Source organism: Triplophysa dalaica, chromosome 10 (genome assembly GCF_015846415.1).
Source record: "Triplophysa dalaica isolate WHDGS20190420 chromosome 10, ASM1584641v1, whole genome shotgun sequence".
Classification (NCBI taxonomy): domain Eukaryota; kingdom Metazoa; phylum Chordata; class Actinopteri; order Cypriniformes; family Nemacheilidae; genus Triplophysa; species Triplophysa dalaica.
Window position 1 is genome coordinate 11,576,719 of NC_079551.1, and position 21,351 is coordinate 11,598,069.

At 38.3% G+C, this 21,351-nt stretch overlaps 1 protein-coding gene across 1 annotated transcript; it reads left to right on the forward strand.

The window, feature by feature from the left end:
- Positions 1 to 1,483: 1,483 nt before the first annotated feature.
- On the forward strand, positions 1,484 to 20,826 carry LOC130430745 (NACHT, LRR and PYD domains-containing protein 3-like). The gene is made up of 8 exons (XM_056759895.1): positions 1,484 to 1,616; positions 7,892 to 8,009; positions 8,085 to 8,123; positions 9,516 to 11,409; positions 11,522 to 11,695; positions 11,771 to 11,935; positions 12,023 to 12,069; positions 19,304 to 20,826. The coding sequence occupies exons 2-8, from the start codon at positions 7,892 to 7,894 to the stop codon at positions 19,864 to 19,866; spliced, it is 3,000 nt and encodes a 999-aa protein (XP_056615873.1). The 5' UTR covers positions 1,484 to 1,616; the 3' UTR covers positions 19,867 to 20,826.
- Positions 20,827 to 21,351: the final 525 nt, after the last annotated feature.

The following is a 21,351-nucleotide window of genomic DNA, read 5'->3' on the forward strand; positions in this document are numbered from 1 at the left end:
ACAAACAGGAGACTCCCGGTAACTTATGCATATCACACAGCACTCGAAATAATACCAAAACACTTCTAAACAGCCTCCATTATTCACAAACGGTGGATACAAATTTGAAAAATTGTTAGGGTTTACCTTTAAGTTTATTGTGCTGAGCGATATCACTTTATAAGACGTTAATTATTATGAAACTTTCATATTGAATGCAGCAGCGTTTTGGACTTTTAAAGAGTTGGCGTCTCAGGAGGACGTGCATTTAAGCGCTGCAGTATAAGTCTCTTCTGTGGAATCCTGATGTAAAATTATTTATTATTGTATGAGTCTGCGTGTACGAGGAAGTAAACTTGCCGAAACTCATGTCAGTTGTTACTGGATGGCATTTTTGTTCTTAAGAAAACAACACTGCCATTCTCAAAACAAAAGATTCAAAAACACCTGAGATCTTATCTTGAACAGACATGCAGAAGAGATATATAGAGAGTTATAAAATAATATCATACAATGACTTGAATAATGTAAATTTAGGCTGTTGGGCTTGCATGTTTTATGGGTTAATTTCATAGACACAACGGTCTTTATACTGTACAAACTATGTAAAATATTCCCTAAACCTAACAATCACACAAAACTGTCTGCCATTTTCAAAAAAGTTAATTCTGTATGAACTACAGGCTTGTTTCCTCATAAGAACCAAAAACATTCCCCATAAGGTCAAGGATTTTGGATATTGCAGTCTTTGTGGGGACATTTTGCCCCCATACCACACACCTCAGGGACACACACACACACCTACTTGTTTTTCTGCCATACACTCACCTAAAGGATTATTAGGAACACCTGTTCAATTTGTCATTAATGCAATTATGGTGGTGGTGTAATGGTGTGGTGGATGTTTTCTTGGCACACTTTAGGCCCCTTAGTGCCAATTTGTTTAAATGCCACGACCTACCTGAGCATTGTTTCTGACCATGTCCATCCCTTTATGACCACCATGTAACCATCCTCTGATGGCTACTTCCAGCAGGATAATGCAGCATGTCACAAAGCTCCAATCATTTCAAATTGGTTTCTTGAACATGACAATGAGTTCACTGTGCTAAAATGGCCCCCACAGTCACCAGATGTCAACCCAATAAACATCTTTGGGATGTGGTGGAACGGGATCTTCGTGCATTCCACAAATCTCCATCAACTGCAAGACTCTATCCTATCATCGTAAAGTGCAGCGAGTTTTATTTTCTTCTGTACATAAAGTGGCTTACTGGAACTCGAAGAGACAAAGATAAAGCTCATTTAGTGTGAAATGACAGCTGAGCAACACAAACGCAGAATTAATGCGTGAAAAAAACATCCAAGTTAAGACACGCAAAACTTACAGAACTTTTTTTGTGCAGTGTTGTTTTTCTGTCATGAATGATGTAAAACTGGTTTGATTCGTTTTCTGTTCTAAAGAGAAACAAACCAACATTCCTGAAAGGTGACGTGTTAAACAGAAGCGCAGAAGAGACGCTGTCATTGCATTTACATTTAGGCATTCAGCAGACGCTTTTATCCAAAGCGACTTAAAGAGAAGAAGATTACTCATTATTACTCATTTTATTACTCAAGATTAATCATTACTGAAGGTGAGTCATGAATTATTATCATTATTAATGTTTCTGCAGTAATGTTTTATTATTGGTCATCAAACAAACCTGTTTAATCTTCATCATATTGAGAATATCAATTTTTCTAGTATTATTGAGTAATATTATCATTGATTGTCATGTTTGCTTTTTGTGTTTTGTCATCAAAAGTATGTGAGTTTCTCTGTAAAATCCAATGCACTTTACTTAGAAAGCAAATAGATTGGCGACTTGTCAATGTCAATGGCATTGAATCAATATTACTTTTGCACCCCCATTAATGTACAGCTGAACACAGAGCCTTACAAACCGGGCCGGATTAAGAACACATTGGGCCGTGGGGCTATAGCAAAACCCATCAAGGGCCCCTTCATTTTATGCCACGCCCGGTGTCTTCTGCACTGTTGATTACATCTTGAATGAATTCAATTTCATTTTATATTTATTTTCTTATTATTTTATCTAATTACATAATTTAGCCGTTCAACAGTGTAATTGAGAGCTATCCTGTCTAGCAGGTAGGAAATACACAGAATTGAATGTTCTCAAAAAGTCGGCCCCTTTAAGAGCTTAAGTGATTTAAAAGCCTTTACATAAATAATAGCGTTATTATATAATGCAACGCTAGACAAATGATTAGCAAACATACACATTCTGCATTAATTGTGTTAAATATTTTTCTTTAAAAAATGTTTTTGCAGGCTTCGACCTGTTAACATTAAAAGCCCTACAAATGTTCTATTCGTGTAGAAAATTACATTATATTTAATTTCTTTGTTCTATAAGCACAAGTTTGCAAAGCCGACTAAACTTTTTAGGCTTTTAAAAAAACATTAACATTAACTCCAGATATGAACTTCTAACGAACAGGTTTCCAAAATCAGCAAAAACATTTGCAATCACTTCCTGAATGAGTATTTAACAATAAATACTTTATATAGGGTCTTAATGTTAAAAAGTGTTCTTTCGAACTTTAGCTGAGCAAAAACCCATATAATGATACTGTTGTAATCCATGCTTTTAACCATGTGACATGTCGCATTCCGGTGTTAAGTGTTAAATGGCTCTTACAGCACTGATGGCCGCAAACAAGCCTTAATAAAAGATAACTTTGATGAGGAGCGCTATTCATTCCATCGCATTTGTTACCGATCAGATGAGCTGTCTAATATGTTGCTGCACTATTACTGTCGTTTTCATCTAAAGGGGCAAAGTAAACATTCATGAAACCTGTGCTTTCTAACTGGTTGTTTATAAGAACAATAATCTACTGCTGCTGCTTACTAACCTTCAACATAATAAGCACGTTGATCTGTGACGGTGTGATGCTAAATGTGTATTACAGTTGCACACACAAGTTTCCTCGGGCATTGATGGTTGTCCCAGAGGGAACTGAAGTAGTTGGTTAGATTTGGAACTTCAGCTGTAAATTTAATCTCATGTTTTCCCTTTTCTACTTTATTTCTCCTTTTTGAGCACAACTATCACTTTTTTGAGCACAACTATCACTATCAGAATACGAAGGAAGCGACTGTTCTTCCACCACCAGGCACTGCACAATGTTGCATGTTTTTGCTTGGTCTCTCTTGGAAATCCTTGTTTTTGCTCATATGACACAGGGTTAGCCGCTTTCGAGAGCCCGTCGCTTAAGTGACAGTGTTGCCAGATCTTCAGAGAAAAAATAAGCAAACAAAGACAAGACGGAAATAAACTAATAAAATACAAATTATTTATACATTTTATAAGAAAAGAAAAACATTTATTAAGACCTAAGTGCCGAGGCTTTTTGATCTAAGACCAAGCAACAAGTATAAAAGCGCATACTAATAAAGAACATGGCAACATTGGGAGAGAGCAGAGGTGCAGAGATGTCGCTATGGTTACCAGATTGTCAGTCATCCCAAATGCAGGAGTGTGTAGAATGTGTACATAGCTTAAGTCATTCACTCACCAGTGGGAAAGGCTAGAGAAGTCGTTGATATTCTTCTGTGTAGGCGGTGTTCAACCTATAGATATGTACATTTCAGGACCTGGTGTTCGCTGGGCCAGGTGTCAATAACAGTTGTCATTTCAGTAACAAGGACGTCTTCAGTTCTCACACTATGTTCACTTCAATACTATACGGAGTGTTTATATAACAAAAGCTCGAGTTAAAATAGATATCTTAATTCATGAGGCAAAGATACTTTCATGTTGCCTGTATCTGTATTTATTTAAATAAAAAAACATGGAAGGTGTGGACTTGCATTTTATGAATGACTAAAGATCACGATTTCAGGTACTGGAAAAATCAACAAAAAAACATTTTTTGCACGCAGTATTTGTGAATTTTGCCTCTTATTCATTAATTCCCACACTGACTCCTATAGACATGACTCTACACTACTGAAATTGCATGAATTGTTTTAACTGCAAAACTTCCAGCTTCTGGTGGAAATGATCAAAAGCATAAAGTGACTCTTTCAAGACATGTTCCCAGATAATGCATGTTCATCTGTTGTGACGATCCTGTCCTGTGCCTTGGGGACAGTGTTGTTACAGTACCATGTCTTGTGTTTATGTTTTGTTTTATGTGGAGACACATGGCGGAATGTTTTGATAATTCGACGCGTGTCCTCCTGTTTTTCGTTTAGCTCCGCCCCCTTGTTTCCCGTCTGATTTCCCATTAGTGTTAAGTCTTGTCACCTGTCCTTCTCTGTCCCTGCTTAATCTCCTCTCGTTGACTTGTCCCTTTTTAGTATCTCTGTTTTCCCTCACACCTCGTCGGTTCATTGTTATTTCTTGTCTTGCCCAGCGTAACTCTCCTGACGGTTTTTGGATAACCCAAGTATGTTTCCTCCCCGTGAGTTTTGTCTGTGGATTGCGTGATTTGGACTTATTTAATTATTTGCTTTCTTGTTTTGTTTTGAGAAAATTCTAAGAACATTCTTAGAAATGTGTGCGTTTCCCCTTAGAATTACAGAAAAGATCCTAGTAAAGAAATAAACCAATTCATAAAGGATCTTATCCCTTAAAAGATCTCTCATAAGGGCCAACATTTTAAAAAGAGCTATAAAATACAATTACATTAAATAGAATAACAGTGAGTTAATAAGACACAGCACATTTCATCTTTATGACCGATCCTTTTAGAGACAGGCTTACATCTCCAAAACAGCGCAGAAATTCCATAGCACCAGAAATAGAAGAATCTCTACATGAACATTTTCAGCATCTGGAGAAGTGCAGCTATTCAGCAGAGATGATTTGGTTCTGTCACAGCCTTCTATGGGAATCACACAAACAAAGCATTTACAAACTTATTGTGTAACTGTTCATTTTCGTGCGTGTGTGTGAGTGAGCGTGAGTACAGTAAAACAGAGAAAATGATGTGCAATTTCAAACTAACAATCCCAACCAACCAATCACAGGGTTTAAAAGACTGTGTCATACAAAGCATCGGGGTCAGCCCCGCCTCCTCACTAAATAAAAGTTGCTCAGAATTTCTCTCAGATTGGTCCTGACTCTCTTTTAAGATAAGACTCCTACGTAGTAGTTTTTAAGATAAATTAAGAGCTTTCTAAGAGGATTATTGGAAGCTTTAAGAATACAGACCCTGACAGACATCTTAAAATGAGTTTTACCTCCATTCTAAATCATAAACATCTCACAGATATGACATCTGACAGCACACGTCTCAGAGACGTATTGAGCAAAAAATTAAAATACTGAAACGTACATTTCCATTCAATTTGCTACTTTAAACAAAATCTCACAACCCTTGCTCTGCCTCTGGGGTCTGGTACTGCAAAAGATGCCAACGCATCAGTCAAATGTGCGTTTACCCCGTTGGGAACCCGGCTTAGAGCGGCCCTGACAGGATGAGCCATGGTTCTGGAGAGTGCGCTCTCTCTCCAGGCTTCCCCCCGGTGATATCACTGCCTTCCGCAATCTCCACGTGACGTTCCGTTGGCCGGCGGTAACACCAAGCAGATAAGAAGGCAGAGCAGTCAACCTCTTTGGGGTCCCCCACAAGTGCAAGGTGACAGCTCTGTCAGCCACTGAACCAGCCTCCCATGGCACATGGCAATGGATGAAACTGATCATTTTCAAGGTCCAAGGTCCCACTGAAACACTTTCAGAGGCTCCTAGGGCACGTGGCGTCCTCGAGAGGGGTAATCCCTCTTGGATTGATGCATATGCAGCCACTTCAGCACTGGCTCAGAGTGCTGACACGACTCAGAGTCGTGTTCCTTGGATGGCAGCACACCAGCACCAGGCGGCACGGCTGCTTTGGTGCACAGCCGCCCGCGGAACATGCGGAAGTAGTACTTTCCCACAGTGAGCCTCCTTGCACAGGGGCTGTGCGCAGTCAAAGAAGAGCGGCTTCAGTTACTGCTAGTTGTGACTTACTGGCCCAACCAGACTTGACTCTCAGTCCTCTCGGTTCTGACGACAGCCCCCTCTGGCCGATTCCCCTGAAGAAGGCAATCACTGAAGAAAACACAAACAACGATAGTTAATTTTGAGGTCCCCTTCATGAATTAAATGTATCTGCCCTTCCGTTCCCATTTAAAATATATTCATTTGGCAGACGCTTTTATCCAAAGTGACTTAAAAGTTGGATGCAGTGGGCAACTATCACTGCAGAGCAAACAGGGGTAAGGTGCCTTGCTCAAGGGCTTTTCAGTCATTTCCTTGTGGTACTGAGAATTGAACCAGCGACCTTCTGGCTACGAGTCCAAGTCTCTAACCACTAGACCACAACATTACCCTTTAAAATGGGCAAATTGAAATTGCGCATTGAAAATACGCCAAATGGAAACGTCAATTTCGCAAAAATAGCACTAGGCACTAAAGTTTTTTATTTATTTATTCAACCAGGATACAAAATCCCATTACATGGTTTAACGGGGTACGCAGTCGTTCTTCAATACTGTTTTTGATCAACATTTAGCAAATACATAAGTCTGTAAATCTGTAACCTGGGCCCGTTTTCATGAAAAATCATAGCGCAAAGAGTTGCTCCTAGTGACTAAATTCTAAGAAAATTCTGAGAAATGTGGACGTTTCCCCTTAAAATTACAAAAAGATCCTAGTAAAGAAAAAAGAAATTCAGCAAGCATCTTAACCCTTATAAGAGGTCATAAGGTCAAACATTTTAGGAGTAGCGAGGAGGACTTTTAAGAGACTTAAGAGATTCTTTAGCAGCAGACGAATGGACGAAACACAAAGAGTTGCTATTGATGACAGTTTACATATTTCTTTTAAGGTTTATCAGATTTTTTTTTGTGTGTGTGTTCAACTTTAGTTTTTTTCTGGTTTTGGTTGTCTTGTACAGCTGCATTAATGCAATGCAAAATGTTTAAGCGCTATATTAAATTAACTTGAATGACACTGAGTAAATAAGACTCAACACATTAAATCGTGGAGGGTTCATGTTTGTGACCAATCCTATTAGAAATGCCATATCGCCAGAAATAGGAGTAATCGTATTAAGATATTTGGCAACTGGAGGAATGCAACTGTACAGCAAAGATGATTTGGTTCGTCATAACAGTCACAATCTGATCACACAAACAATTACAGCAGTTCCAGAAACTTACTGTGTCAATGTTCATTTTCTATCAAATACTGTTTGTTGATATTAACAGAATGGAAAAATATTTGTTTATACACACACCCATATAGTTATATATATATATATATATATAACATATATAGTGCATGTGTGTGCATGTGTATGGTAAATCTGAACAAGGTTAGTAATGCAATTTCAAACTAACGACCCCATACTCAACAGTGGCCTTTTTTCCTTCTGGCAAACCAACCAATCACAGTCTTTGAAAGACTGTGTCATGCATAGCAACGATGTCAGCCCCGCCTCCTCACTAAGATAAAAGATTTTGTATTTTCCACACTCAAAGTTTCTCTCAAATTGGTCCTCAATCTTTTTTTAGCCAATATTCCTACGTAGAAGTTTTAAAGCTTAATTAAGAGCTTTCTGAGCGGATTCTTGGAAGCTTTAAGAATAAAGACCCTGATGTTCATTGTCTTTCAACAGGTGCATTGTTGTTGTCCTAAAGGGATCATTTGACGCGGCTAAAACAAATATTATTGTTCGCTTAAGATGTAATGTAATGTGTATACAGGATTTAAGGTTGATAAACGCTGTATTTTCCACATAGTTTGGAACAATCTCAGGGCGATTAAATGATGCTAGAATGCTTATCTTTGGGTGAACTAACCCTTTAAGTAGCATGAATGAATCTCATTGTAAAATGTGTCTGCTGCAGATGAGTAAAGTCAGTGTTGATGTGAAGGCGGACACAAGTTCAGCTGTAAATGCTCCTGTGGTCACTGGAAACACTATAACAGGACCCGTGACCTTCATCTGCAGCTCAAACACTGCAGGTACAATAGAACACAAACACAAATACAACATGATCAGTTTCACAGTGTTTTCATTCATCTTTTCTCTCTTCACAGAGCAGCAAAACTCCACAGAGAAGCTCACACAAGAACAAGGTGAATCATCACTAAACATCAGACTCTATAGCACTTTACATTCTGTCCTGACTCACAGAAAACATGACTCAGTTAGTTACAGTTAAGTGTCGAGTGAATGAAACAGTCGACTTAGAGACTCGAACTTTAAACAATCCAGTTGAGTGTAAAAAGGGATTTGTTGAATCAGAACAGCATTACTATCATGACTTACTACACATCAGTTCCACTTACATACGTCTTCAACTAATGCTTTGTTGGAAGTCACTGGCCTGTTTAAACTCCATCATAAGGTTTGTTGCTCAGAGATGATCGGCTCATTTCACATGATACAGAAGAACTTGAGTGTATTTCAGTAAGAGCTTGTGTTCAACTACACAGAAATAAAACACTAGACTGACTCCTGAAATCTTTTTTCAGTTTGAATTCAGTTGTCTAAATATCTGAAAACGTAAATGATCGTGTTATTTTCTCATCTCATAATGAGATATACATACGTGACACAGCTCAAGACAGCTACACTACATTAAATTAACTTAAAAATTTACTGCATCATGTTTGTGACACTTCTTTCATTTTCAGCTGCATTACCTAAAAGTCTTTAGTTGACAATGCTCAATGTTCTAGCAGGAGATTCTGTATTTTCTTTATAAGTAAAAAATTTGATAACCGGTTGTTCATAGTACATACCGACTGTCATATTGTCATAGAACATTCCTTGTGTAAAGTATTTCCATAGTACATGCCCATTGTGTATCCTAATATTGTATTCTGTATTTATTCACACTGTATATCCTGCACTTGCTATTTGCACCTGTGGTTAGACCTAAACTACATTTCGTTACACTGTACTTGTATATGTGTAATGACAATAAAGTTGAATCTAATCTAATCTAATCTAATCTAATCTAATCTAATCTAATCTAATCTAATCTAATCTAATCTAATCTAATCTAATCTAATCTAATCTAATATATTTAAAGGGATAGTTCACCAAAAAATTATATACTGTCATCATTTACTCACCCTCAAATTGTTGCAAACCTGTATACATTTCTTTATTCTGCAAAACACATCTACTGTATATAAAACATCTGAACTATAAACACAAAACTAACTTAGAAAGCAAGATTCTGAAGACTGGAGACGGGTCAGATATACAGTATAAGCACATCAGATATATATATGCTTCATATTTTCTCACTTTTCATTTCGCTTAAAAACATTTAATGCCCTATTTATTGAGTCCACCCAATGTCATGATGTGTTGATCTGTTTCATGTGAGATTTGTTTCATTTAGTCTGTAATCCTCCATTAGATTAATTTAATGTGTGAATAATGATGAACATCCTGATGTGAATAACATTTGTCTTGAATCATTTCTCTTTTCTTCTCGTCATTTATGATAACAGAGGCTTTAGGACTGAAAGAGTTTTTGAGAAGTCATAAGATCTACATGAAGGAGAATTCAAAACGTATTTTTGAGGGTATGAAGGAAAATGAAGCCGATCTGAATGAGATTTACACAGATGTGTTCATAACAAAGGGGGATATGAAAGAAGTCAACCGTGAACGTGAGATTCTGAACATTGATGATGCCTTCAAAAACACAACCAAATCATCAGAGGACAAACACATCAAATGCAATCTGATATTTCAGTCACTGAGAGACAAGAAGAAGATTATTCTGACCAAAGGCGTCGCTGGAATTGGTAAAACAGTCTCTGTGCAGAAGTTCATTCTGGATTGGGCCGAGGGAACAGCCAATCAGGACGTAGACGCCATGTTTCTGTTTCCATTCAGAGAGATGAACCAGATTGAAGACAAAGTCAGTTTTCATGAGTTTCTGCTGGAATTTTATCCTGAAATGAAAAGAAATGTCATAAAGTTAACAGAGAAATGTAATGTGGCGTTTATCTTTGACGGACTTGATGAAAGTCGCTTGAGTTTTAATTTTAAAAGCAGAAAACGGAGTAGTGTTGAGGAAAGATCATCTGTAGATGAAATGATTATAAATCTGATCAGAGGAGATCTGCTTCCATCATCTCTCATCTGGATCACATCAAGACCAGCAGCAGCCAATCAGATTCTTTCTAAGTTTGTAGGTTTGTTCACTGAGGTGAGAGGATTCACAGACCAGCAGAAAGAGGAATACTTCAGAAAGAGAATCAAAGATAAGAGTCAAGCTGATGAAATGATCAAACACATCAAGAGATCTCGTAGTCTCTACATCATGTGTCACATCCCCGTCTTCTGTTGGATCACTGCGTCAGTACTTCATGATATTCTCATCCAGAACCATGAAGAAAACATTGACACGACTCTCACTGAGATGTACATTCACTTTCTGCTGATTCAGATGAACATGAAGAACCAGAAGTATGATGAGGAAGATGAAGAAGACTATACAAAGCTCTTAGAATCCAATAAAACCACCATTCTGAAGTTGGCCAAACTGGCGTTTGAGCAGCTGAAGAAAGAGAACATCATCTTCTATGAGAAAGATCTTAAAGATTGTGATATTGATGTGAGTAAAGATTCAGAGTACACAGGAATGATCGCTGAGATCTTCAAGAAAGAATCTGTTCTTCACAAGACAAAAGTCTTCAGCTTTATTCATCTGAGCGTTCAAGAGTTTCTGGCTGCGCTGCACGTCTTCATCTGCTACATGACCGACAACATGAAGGACCTTGAGTTTTTCATCACACCTGAACAAGACTGCTACATGACCGACAACATGAAGGACCTTGAGTTTTTCATCACACCTGAACAAGACTGCTACATGACCGACAACATGAAGGACCTTGAGTTTTTTATCACACCTGAACAAGACACAAAGATTTCTCTTCATGAGATTCTGAAGAAGGCCATTGATAAAGCCACAGAGAGTGAGAGAGGACATCTGGATCTGTTTTTACGTTTTCTGATGGGCCTTTCACTTGAGTCTAGTCAGAAGCTTCTCAAAGGTCTGCTCACACGCACTGAAGACACTAGAGACAGCATCAGAGAAACAACTCAATACATTCAACAGTTACAGGATCATTACAACACCTCAGATGAAGCTTCAGTGAACCTGTTTTACTGTTTACTGGAGATGAAGGATCAGTCATTATACGAGAGAATCCAGAAATACTTACATCCAGATGATTCAGATTCAGTCATAGAGCTCTCAGATTCAATGTGTACACTGATGATCTATGTGCTGCTCATGTCAGAGAACGTGCTGGATGAGTTCAACATGAACAGATATGATGTAGAGGATAAGAAGAGACTCGTTCCAGCTGTGAGATGTTGTAGACGAGCGATGTGAGTTCATTCAGTGTTTTTATAGCCTCTCAAAATAACAATATTCACTCTGTGAAAGTACAGGCTGTGAATGAACACTGGAATATAATCTAGATCAATCTTCCTCTCACAGATTTTCAGGGTCTGATCTGACTGCTGAGTCCTGTGAAGTTGTGTCTACAGCTCTTCAGTCCTCAAAGTGTCCTCTGAGAGAGCTGGACCTGAGTAACAATGATCTGAAGGATTCAGGAGTGAAGCTGATCTCTGATGCTCTCAAGACTCACAACTGTCAACTACACACACTGAGGTGTTTCTCTCTACACACTGATCTCACAATAGAAAAGTGAAGAGTGTGTTGACATGTTGATGTGTGTGTTTGTAGGTTATCAGGTTGTATGGTGACAGATGAAGGTTGTTGTTCTTTGGCTTCAGCTCTGAGTTCACAGTCGTCACACATGAGAGAGCTGGATCTGAGCTACAATCACCCACAACACACAACACTTCAGCTGCTCTCTCACAAACTCAATGATCCAAACTACACAATCAAGTATGACACACAACATACACATGATTCACACACACCAGACCAATGTCACATCATGTTTATGTCTTTAATGTGTGTGTGTTTCTGTAGTGTGAGTCATGGAGGAGAGGAAAGAATTAGAGCAGGACTACACAAGTGTAAGTCTACACACACACACACACACACCCGACACACACACACACACACACACACACAAACACACCTGACACACACACATATCCCACACAAACACACCTGACACACGAACACAAACACAACTGACACCAGAGGTGGGTAGTAACGAGTTACATTTACTTGAGTAAGTTTTTGAAAGAATTATACTTCTAGGAGTAGTTTTAAATCACTATACTTTTTACTTTTACTTGAGTAGATTTGTGAAGAAGAAACTGTACTTTTACTCCGCTACATTAGGCTACAATAAACTCGTTACTTTTCTTTTGACCTCTTTGATATTCTACGCGTCATTGTTTTATTTTGACAGAGAGTGAGACTTCTGCCAAAGGCTCTACCATGTGACTGTGTTTCACCAATCAAACGTAGTTGCGCAGTCTCGTCACGTGACCATACTCAATCTCAGCGGCGTTCGGCGGGACGGGTTAGTTTACAGTCGTAGCAAAAAAAAAATGTCACAATCAACCATCGGCAATGCAGACACAGGCGAGGAGGAACACCCCTGGGGCCCGTTTCAATAAGGAAGTTCAACCAACACCGAGTTAAAATCTGAACTCTGAGTTGATTTACTCAGAGAATCGCTACTCTGAGTTTTCAGTTTCAGAACAGCTGATTTGAGTTAGTTTAATCAACCCTGAGTAAGTTCACTCTAGGTTACGCGCGTGCAGCATGGCGATGAAAAGCCATCATCAATTGAGTGAAGATAGCACGATTCACCATGGCAACGGCACGTGACAAAAAGCGCTCTGTTCATTTCTCGCCAATCAAATTGAAGGAACTGTTACAAGCGTACAGTGAATATGACCAGATATTTAGAAAAAAGTGCAACACAGCCGCAGCAGCAAAAGAAAGAGAGTTGGCGTGGGAGAAAAGTGCTTCACGTGTTAATGCGCAAGTTTATATGTCAATCACTTTTATATTTATTTTGTTGAAACTGTGAAAATGTAAATTATATTTAACTCTCTTGCTCTCATGTAGGTGAAATCCTTCTGCAATAAAAAGATCTTGGCAGCAGCTGAATATGAAATATACGACGGCGTCGTAAAAAAAAAGATTTCGAGAATAAAGTCGAAATGTTACGAGAATAAAGTCGAAATGTTACGAGAATAAAGTCGAAATGTTACGAGAATAAAGTCGAAATGTTACGAGAATAAAGTCGAAATGTTACGAGAATAAAGTCGAAATGTTACGAGAATAAAGTCGAAATGTTACGAGAATAAAGTCGAAATGTCAAAATCTGACATGAACTACGAATTAACTCACTGATTCAGATGACGTACTTAAACATAATTTAAACTCTTAAACTACAACTTTCACGAAAATAATATACGTATTACGACGAGTTTATTCTCGTAACATTTTGACTTTAATCTCGTAAAATTTCGTCTTTATTCTCGTAATCTTGAATTTATGTTATTTTTAACGTGGCACTAAAACGCCGTGGTAGAAATACAATAACATCATTCATTCAGGAAACTTTAAAGAAATAAAATGGTCTTGCTAGTAGGATGACTGATTGGGAAATGTTAAATATACTTCTTAAACTGGCTTTAAAAGTTAAGATAAAACGTCCAAACGGGGCCTCAGAATTCTCTCCCGACATAAATATAATTCTCTGCGAATTAATGCAGCTTCCTCATCTATGGGTTCATGAATAAACGAACATGCTATTTTAAGTTCTGTGTGACTAAATAGAGCGCGATTAGGAACACGAATCAATAAACAGATGACGTATGTCATTTCAACCCGCTCGCGCTTCGAAAAGGGGGCGGAGATTGTAACAAACCCTGCGTTTGCGGAATAAAACCTGCTCCCGACCAGGTTAGGTTCACGGAGTATGTTACTCTGGTTACTCACTCGGAGTATAAGATACCTCGATTTCTGAAATGGGCTTGACTTACTCCGCGGTCGCGGGTTTGACATTCCTCGCATTCAGAAACCAAAAACCCTGAGTATTCCGTTTTCTGGGATTGACTTACTCTGAGTTTGCACTTACCCTGCTTTCTGAAACGGGCCCCTGGCCTCATATTGAAAGCATGTTTACCTTAGTAAAAGTGCGAAACAGCAGCTACATTATGCGGTGTCTTCTGTGTCTCCCAAAACAAACGGACATTTCAGCATTCAAAAACTCAACATCTAACTTGAGGAAACATGTATCGCTAAGTGTTCTAAAATCGTTTTTTTTTGCTGTGGATAGACGAATGTTTGTCTTTAAAGTTACATATGTTTTAAACATTTCCTATATATATTATGTGTGGAACGGTACGTGTATTTGTATTGAACCGAAATAGTATGGGCGTCACGGTTCGGTGCATACATTTAACTTACACAGAGAATAACTTACACGGTATAAAAATAAATAAAACTCGCGTGCAAATTAATTAATATAATGCAGAACTACTGTTAGATACGTGGGTTCTTTAGGGAGACTTCATCTGTAGTCCCACTTTAGCTCTGAAGCAGGCTGCCTTTGCATTGCAATGCTTTAGTATATTGTGTGAGAGAGAGAATGGCGAGGGCTCGATCGAAAAGTCACAAAGTGTTTACTTTACTTATTTTCCATCATTTTGTTTATGCAGGACATCATTCAAACTGCAAAGTGTTGAAGTCACACATAGGTCCGTGTACGTTTTATTCATTTGATATCCTATATTAAATAAATTAATGGAAACTGAAAGATGACTCGTTTTTTCATTTTTCGTTTAGTTCAACAAACGAAAAATTAGATTTCGCCCCGATTTTTCATTTTTCGTTTGTCGTTTAAAAAACGGATTTCGGACTCAATATGGGATTCGTACATGTGGGCGGTGCTGTCACGCCCCTTTCACCCGATTGGTCAAATCGCTCACCATTCTGTACGGACTTAATTCTACCCAGCAGATTAAGAGTCTGTACGAGTGCGATACTGACAAGTGTTTGCACTTTAAAATATGTTTACTTGAACCACCAGACAGCCTCGCATATCTTAGACCCGCTAGGTTAAGAGGGACGTGCTCACTGGACTTTCTCTTGTTTTCTGTGCACCTTGTCTCACAGCAGTTTAGGCATTGTTATGTTTTTTGTTATAAATCAGAAATGACAAGGATGCATTTTCCCGCAATAGAAAGTGGGTTGGATTGTTTCCCCGGTGTGGGCGTGGCCTAAATGCGCTCTCTCTTTATGCGCTAGCTCAAGTTCAAAGTCTACTCCTGATGCAAGTTGGGCCAATTTTCACTTATTTTAATGTTTATTGTTATAAAAAAGTGGATGAATAGGCTCTATATCACGAACTTTGATACAGATCATTTAGATCAAACTCCAAAAATTCCATGATGACCATAATTCTTAATGCTGTCCACAAGAGGGGGTGTCAGCCTCTTTCAATCTAATTTATCCACTCTCCATACAGATAAAGTATGAATATGTTGTAGCTGTATTTCTGAGAACAAACATCACACATAAGGAACATCATGAATCTGCACAGTTGGGAGCCTGCATGCAGATGTGTATGTTAGTTTGTAAAACACAAAATTTAATTCTGCAAAAAATTATTTTATTCTCACAACATCACATGTAACCAAACTAAATGTGACCTGAAATGTTTTAGAAATTTAAGTCAATTTATCACAAATAATTTTCTTTCAACAGCGACAATTTTATAGTACAAGTTTATGAACATTGCTGAACTTAAAACAGCATTCTGTAATGATGATTGGGAACATTCATCGATTCATGTTTAAGGAGAAATAGTTCACGCCATGAAAGTGAAAGTGACCGATTCGTCAGGTATGGTGACCCATACCCGAAATGTGACCTCTGCTTTTTACCCATCCAGTGATTAGTGAGCACACACACAGCAAGTGATGAACACACGTACACCCGGAGCAGTGGGCAGATATCACTGCAGCGCCCGGGGAGCATGTAGGGTTAGGTGCCTTGTTCAAGGGCACCGCAATCGTTACCCGCCGGGCCTGAGGATCGAACCGGCAACCTTCTGGTCACAAGTCACAAGGAGATGGTGGTCTAGTGGGTTAAACCACTGAACTGGTAATCAAAAGGTTGCTGGTTCGATCCCAGCAGCCACCAGTGTGTCCTTGAGCAAGACACTTTACTCCATGTTGCTCCAGGGCACTTATTGTAATAAGTGCCCTGTAAGTCGCTTTGGATAAAAGCGACTTGCCAAATGACTAAATGTAAATGTAAGTCCAACTCTCTAACCATTAGGCCATTATGACTACTACTAACCGTAATTGCCCCATCAGTTATATTCCAAAAATAAAAAATTCAATCAATATTCTTCTCCCCAATAATTATTGTGATCCGAGTAAATTATATGTACAGTATGCATGTATGTATGTACAGTGAGGGAAATAATTATTTGATCCCAACACTGATTTTGTAAGTTTGCCTGCTTACAAATAAATGCAGGACCTATAATGTTTAGGTTTATTTTAACTGATAGAACCTGAAAATCAACCAAAAAATCAGTGGAAATAAAGGTTATAAATTGATTTGCATTTCAGTCAGTGAAATAAATATTTGATCCCTACCAACAAGCAAGAATTCTGGCCCCAAAGATTGGTTATGTGCCTACATGGCCCACAGATAAGTCCTGTCACTTTAAGACAGTACTCCTAAATCATCTTATGTATATAAGAGAGGCCTGCCAACAGAATCTGTATCTCCCATTTCAACCTCTCCACCACTATGGTCAACCAAAGAGTGGCTTAAGGAGACGCACATTAAATGTCCTAGCCAGTCTCTAGACCCTAGTCCTATAGAAAATCTGTGAAGGAGGTTAAAACTACAATTTACTGAGCGACAGCCAAGAAACCTTAAAGATATAAATCGTGGCCTAATGGTTAGAGAGTCGGACTCGTTACCAGAAGGTTGCCAGTTCGATCCTCACGGCCGGCGGGTAACGATTGTGGTGCCCTTGAACAAGGCACCTAACCCTACATGCTCCCCGGGCGCTGCAGTGATAGCTGCCCACTGCTTCGGGTGTACGTGTGTTCACCACTTGCTGTGTGTGTGCTCACTAATCACTGGATGGGTTAAAAGCACAGGTCACATTTCGGGTATGGGTCATTTCGGGTACGGGTACGGGTATAGATATTATCTAAATTATCTTTGGCTTATTTGTATCAGTACCTATTGTGTGATTGCTCCTGTTTGACATGTCGCTTATTGCTCCCTGACCTCTCTGTAATACTCTTTGGATAAAAGCGTCTACTAAATGACTAAATGTTAATGTAAATATATAGTTCTATCATTTTGGTTTTGTAACAATTTCTGAACCAGCTCATGCAGACCGAATGAGAAACCCAATTATAAAGCAGATTAGTTTTTGTTGAGAAAAACCAGCACATCTAAATTTTCAGGTGAAAGTCGAGTCTGTAAAGTACCCTAGGTGTCGACAGAGACACTTACATACAGATGTCACGGTTTGTGAAGCAAACACTCAAGACAAGCAGATACTCCAAACTGGTATAATTTAATCCACAGAGACACAGGAAAAAGCACAACACCATAAACACATTCAACAGCGGACAAATAACAAGACCAAAGGAATAAGACAGTAAACAAGGGGTAGACAAGTGATGGGAATAGTGTCCAGATGATGGGGATCAGAGTTATTCTGCTATTTTTTTTTTATAATTGAGGAACATAAATTGCTGAATTGACGAAATGCATGCAGCAGGCAGTGAGTAGCTGGACTGATGCAACTCTGTCAAACACCCGCAATGCCCCGTGAAAAAGGATCTTTGTTAACGTTTTTACTTATGCTATTACACATGTATGTTTTCTATGTCTGCGTGTCAGCAGAGACCTTCTGTAGTACTTCGAAGAGGTCACATTTCTTATTCTTGACTGTCTGTGTCTTTTAAGTGTTTATTGTAATGGGTGACTTTTGTTGGAAAGATACTATATCATCATAAATCATCATAAATTACTGTATACAGAGGGATCTTCAACCCTGGACCTGGTGAACTACCGTCCAGCAAATTGCAGCTCCAACCCTGCTTCAGCACACCTTTCTGTAATTATCAAGCAACCCAGGTGTGTTTGATTGGGGTTAGAGCTGAAATCTTAAGGAGAGTAGCTCACCAGGAGCAGGGTTGGAGACCCCTGGTATTCAGCATACTGCATCTCTTAAATGTCGTACATTGCAACAGATATGTCTGCTTAAATATCACGCACTGTTAACAATAAGCAGTGGTTCGCGCCGACATACTTGCAATAACTTAAAAATGAAGGACTAGAGGTGACTCTTATTCTGCCTGGCAGAATTAAGACCGTACAGGATGGTGAGCGATTTGACCAATTGGGTGAAAGGGGCGTTACAGCACCGCCCACATGTACGAATCCCATATTGAGTCCGAAATCCGTTTTTTAAACGACAAACGAAAAATGAAAAATCGGGGCGAAATCTAATTTTTCGTTTGTTGAACTAAACGAAAAATGAAAAAACGAGTCATCTTTCAGTTTCCATTAATTTATTTAATATAGGATATCAAATGAATAAAACGTACACGGACCCACATACTCTATCTCTCTCTCACACACACATTTTATGAGAGTTTATGGGCTGCCATGTTCTAGTTCTGTCTGCAAAGCCTGGTAAAAAAGTATAAAGGTTTGGAAATTTGTGTTTACTTGTGTTTATTTATTTTTTATCATTTTTTTTTTTAAGTACTTGAATTTACCTGGATAATTTTAATTTAAGCTATTTTGTAATTAATTCATAAATTTATTTTAATGTATTTTATTGATTTCATGAACTATAATTTGCTTAAACATTATTATTTGGTATTTTTGTCTGTCTGATTGAATGCTTGTTAAAAAATAAATCAGACGTTACTCAACAGTTACTCAGTACTTGAGTAGTTTTGTAACCAAGCACTTTTTTACTCTTACTCAAGTAATTATTTGGATGACTACTTTTTACTTTTACTTGAGTCATATTATTCTGAAGTAACAGTACTTTTACTTGAGTACCATTTTTGGCTACTCTACCCACCTCTGCCTGACACACACACAAACACACCTGACACACACACACAAACACACCTGACACACACACCTTAAACACAGACCCACCTGACACTCACACACACACAAACACACACACACCCCTTTAACACAGACCCCCCTGACACTCACAGATTGATTTAGTGATTGTTGTGTTGTTGTGTTATAAATGTGTCTTCTTGTGTTCAGATGTCTGTGATCTCACACTGGATCTAAACACAACAAACAATGAACTCAAAGTGTCTGAAGAGAACAGAAAGATCACACGTGTGGAAGAGTGTCAGTCGTATCCTGATCATCCAGACAGATTTGATGAGTGTCCTCAAGTGTTGTGTAGAGAGAGTCTGACTGGACGCTGTTACTGGGAGACTGAATGGAGCGGATCAAGTGTTGATATATCAGTGTCATATAAAAGCATTGAGAGGAAAGGAGAGAGTAATGATTGTGTGTTTGGACGCAATGTAAAATCATGGAGTCTGTGGTGCTATAATGACACATTCACTGCATTTCACAATAAGAATGAAACACTCATTAGTGTCTCTCCAGGTGTGTGTAAGAGAGCAGGAGTGTATGTGGACCAGTCGGCCGGCACTCTGTCCTTCTACAGCTTCTCTGACACACACACACTCACACACTTACACACATACTACACAACATTCACTGAGCCTCTCTTTGCTGGATTTGGTGTGTATGATGATGACTGCTCAGTGTGTCTGTGTGACATAAACAGTCTCTATAGAGCCTCCTGTTAAACACAAGAGAGACACACACATAACCACATGAGTTATAACACAAATACTGTCAAATCTTTCTCTTCTGCTTTCTTTCATCTGGACATTATGATCTGTGTGTGTGTGTGTGTGTGTGTGTGTGTGTGTGTGCGTGTGTGTGTGTGTGTGTGCACACATGAACTCGTCTGGCTCTCCATAATCAATCACATCAATCATCTGAACAGCCTAGAAGTAGTCAAGCCCCTCACCTCCATTCTCTGGTTTCACCACATCCCTCCTCCACACCACGAGACCGTCTTTACTTCAGCTAGGGGGTCATGATAAGGGTCCGGACACACTCTGAGAGCCCTCAACCCCGGGACAGTTCGACAAACACACATACTGTCTGTCCCACTTCATTATCTGTAGGATGAACTTGTGAATTCACTGTTTCTCTCTACAGAAATACATAGAAAATAGAGACGAGGACGGAAACATTGACACATAATTCATTAACATAAAATTCCAATGTAATATTAAATGATTGACATTATTGGTTTATTACCATAACTTGTTCTTTGTAAATTCATGTTTCTTTGTTAGAAAATTAATCAAGTAATGCTCATTTAAGCTTAAAACATGAATGTAGATTTGACATCAAGTGCTGAATGTGTCTGTAGAATAAGAATTCAATGTCTCATGTCATGTTTCTGTCTTCACTGATCTTCTTTCTCTCCTGTAAGAGGTGAATGAGTGTCAGTCAAGACTTTTCTTTCATCTTCTCTCTGAATATATCAACAAATCAAATGATTCTTGACTGCTATGAGTTGCCTTATTTACTTTCTATTACTGCCAAACGTATTGTTTCTTACATTCAATGATTTACTTGTGTGTGTATTCTTTGGTTATAAGAACGTTATTCAAAAAGTTTTTAGAACGGTTCATTCTGTTGTTATATTAATGTTCTAAGAAAGTATTTTTAAACGTTATTAAAACGTTCCATTCGCCATGATTATAATATTCTGAGATTGTTCTTTAAAACGTAATCGAAACGTTCCGTTTAATATTATATTTATGTTCCAAGAACGTTTTCTTAACATTGACAGTAAGTTTTAAAAACAACAAGTTTGAATGTTCTTAGAACGTTTGAAACATCCAGTTTTTAGACGTTGTATCAACCTTATTGTTTGGTTATAATAACGTTATTAAAAGCATTTTTTGGAACATTACAGTCTCTCGTTATAAAAATGTTCTAAGAACTTTGAAACATTTTTAGAGCTTTCCATCCCCATTATATTATGGTTTTCTTTTATGCCAAAAATGTTTAGGATATTTAATTAAGATCACCTTTCATGAAGATGTTTTGTACATTTTCTACTGTAAATATATCAAAACTTTATATTTGATAAGTAATATGGAATATTAGGGACTTCATTTACACAACATTACAAGAGATTTTCTCAATATTGGGATTTTCAAATAGTTGCATCCCAAATATTGTCCAATCCTAACAAACCATACATCAAT

Coding starts and splice junctions, on each gene's coding strand:
- LOC130430745 (XM_056759895.1), top strand. CDS start 7,892: ATGAGTAAAGTCAGTGTTGATGTGAAGGCGGACACAAGTTCAGCTGTA. Junction 8,124..9,515: donor GAAGCTCACACAAGAACAAG/GTGAATCATCAC, acceptor TTATGATAACAG/AGGCTTTAGGACTGAAAGAG. Junction 11,696..11,770: donor TGTCAACTACACACACTGAG/GTGTTTCTCTCT, acceptor GTGTGTTTGTAG/GTTATCAGGTTGTATGGTGA.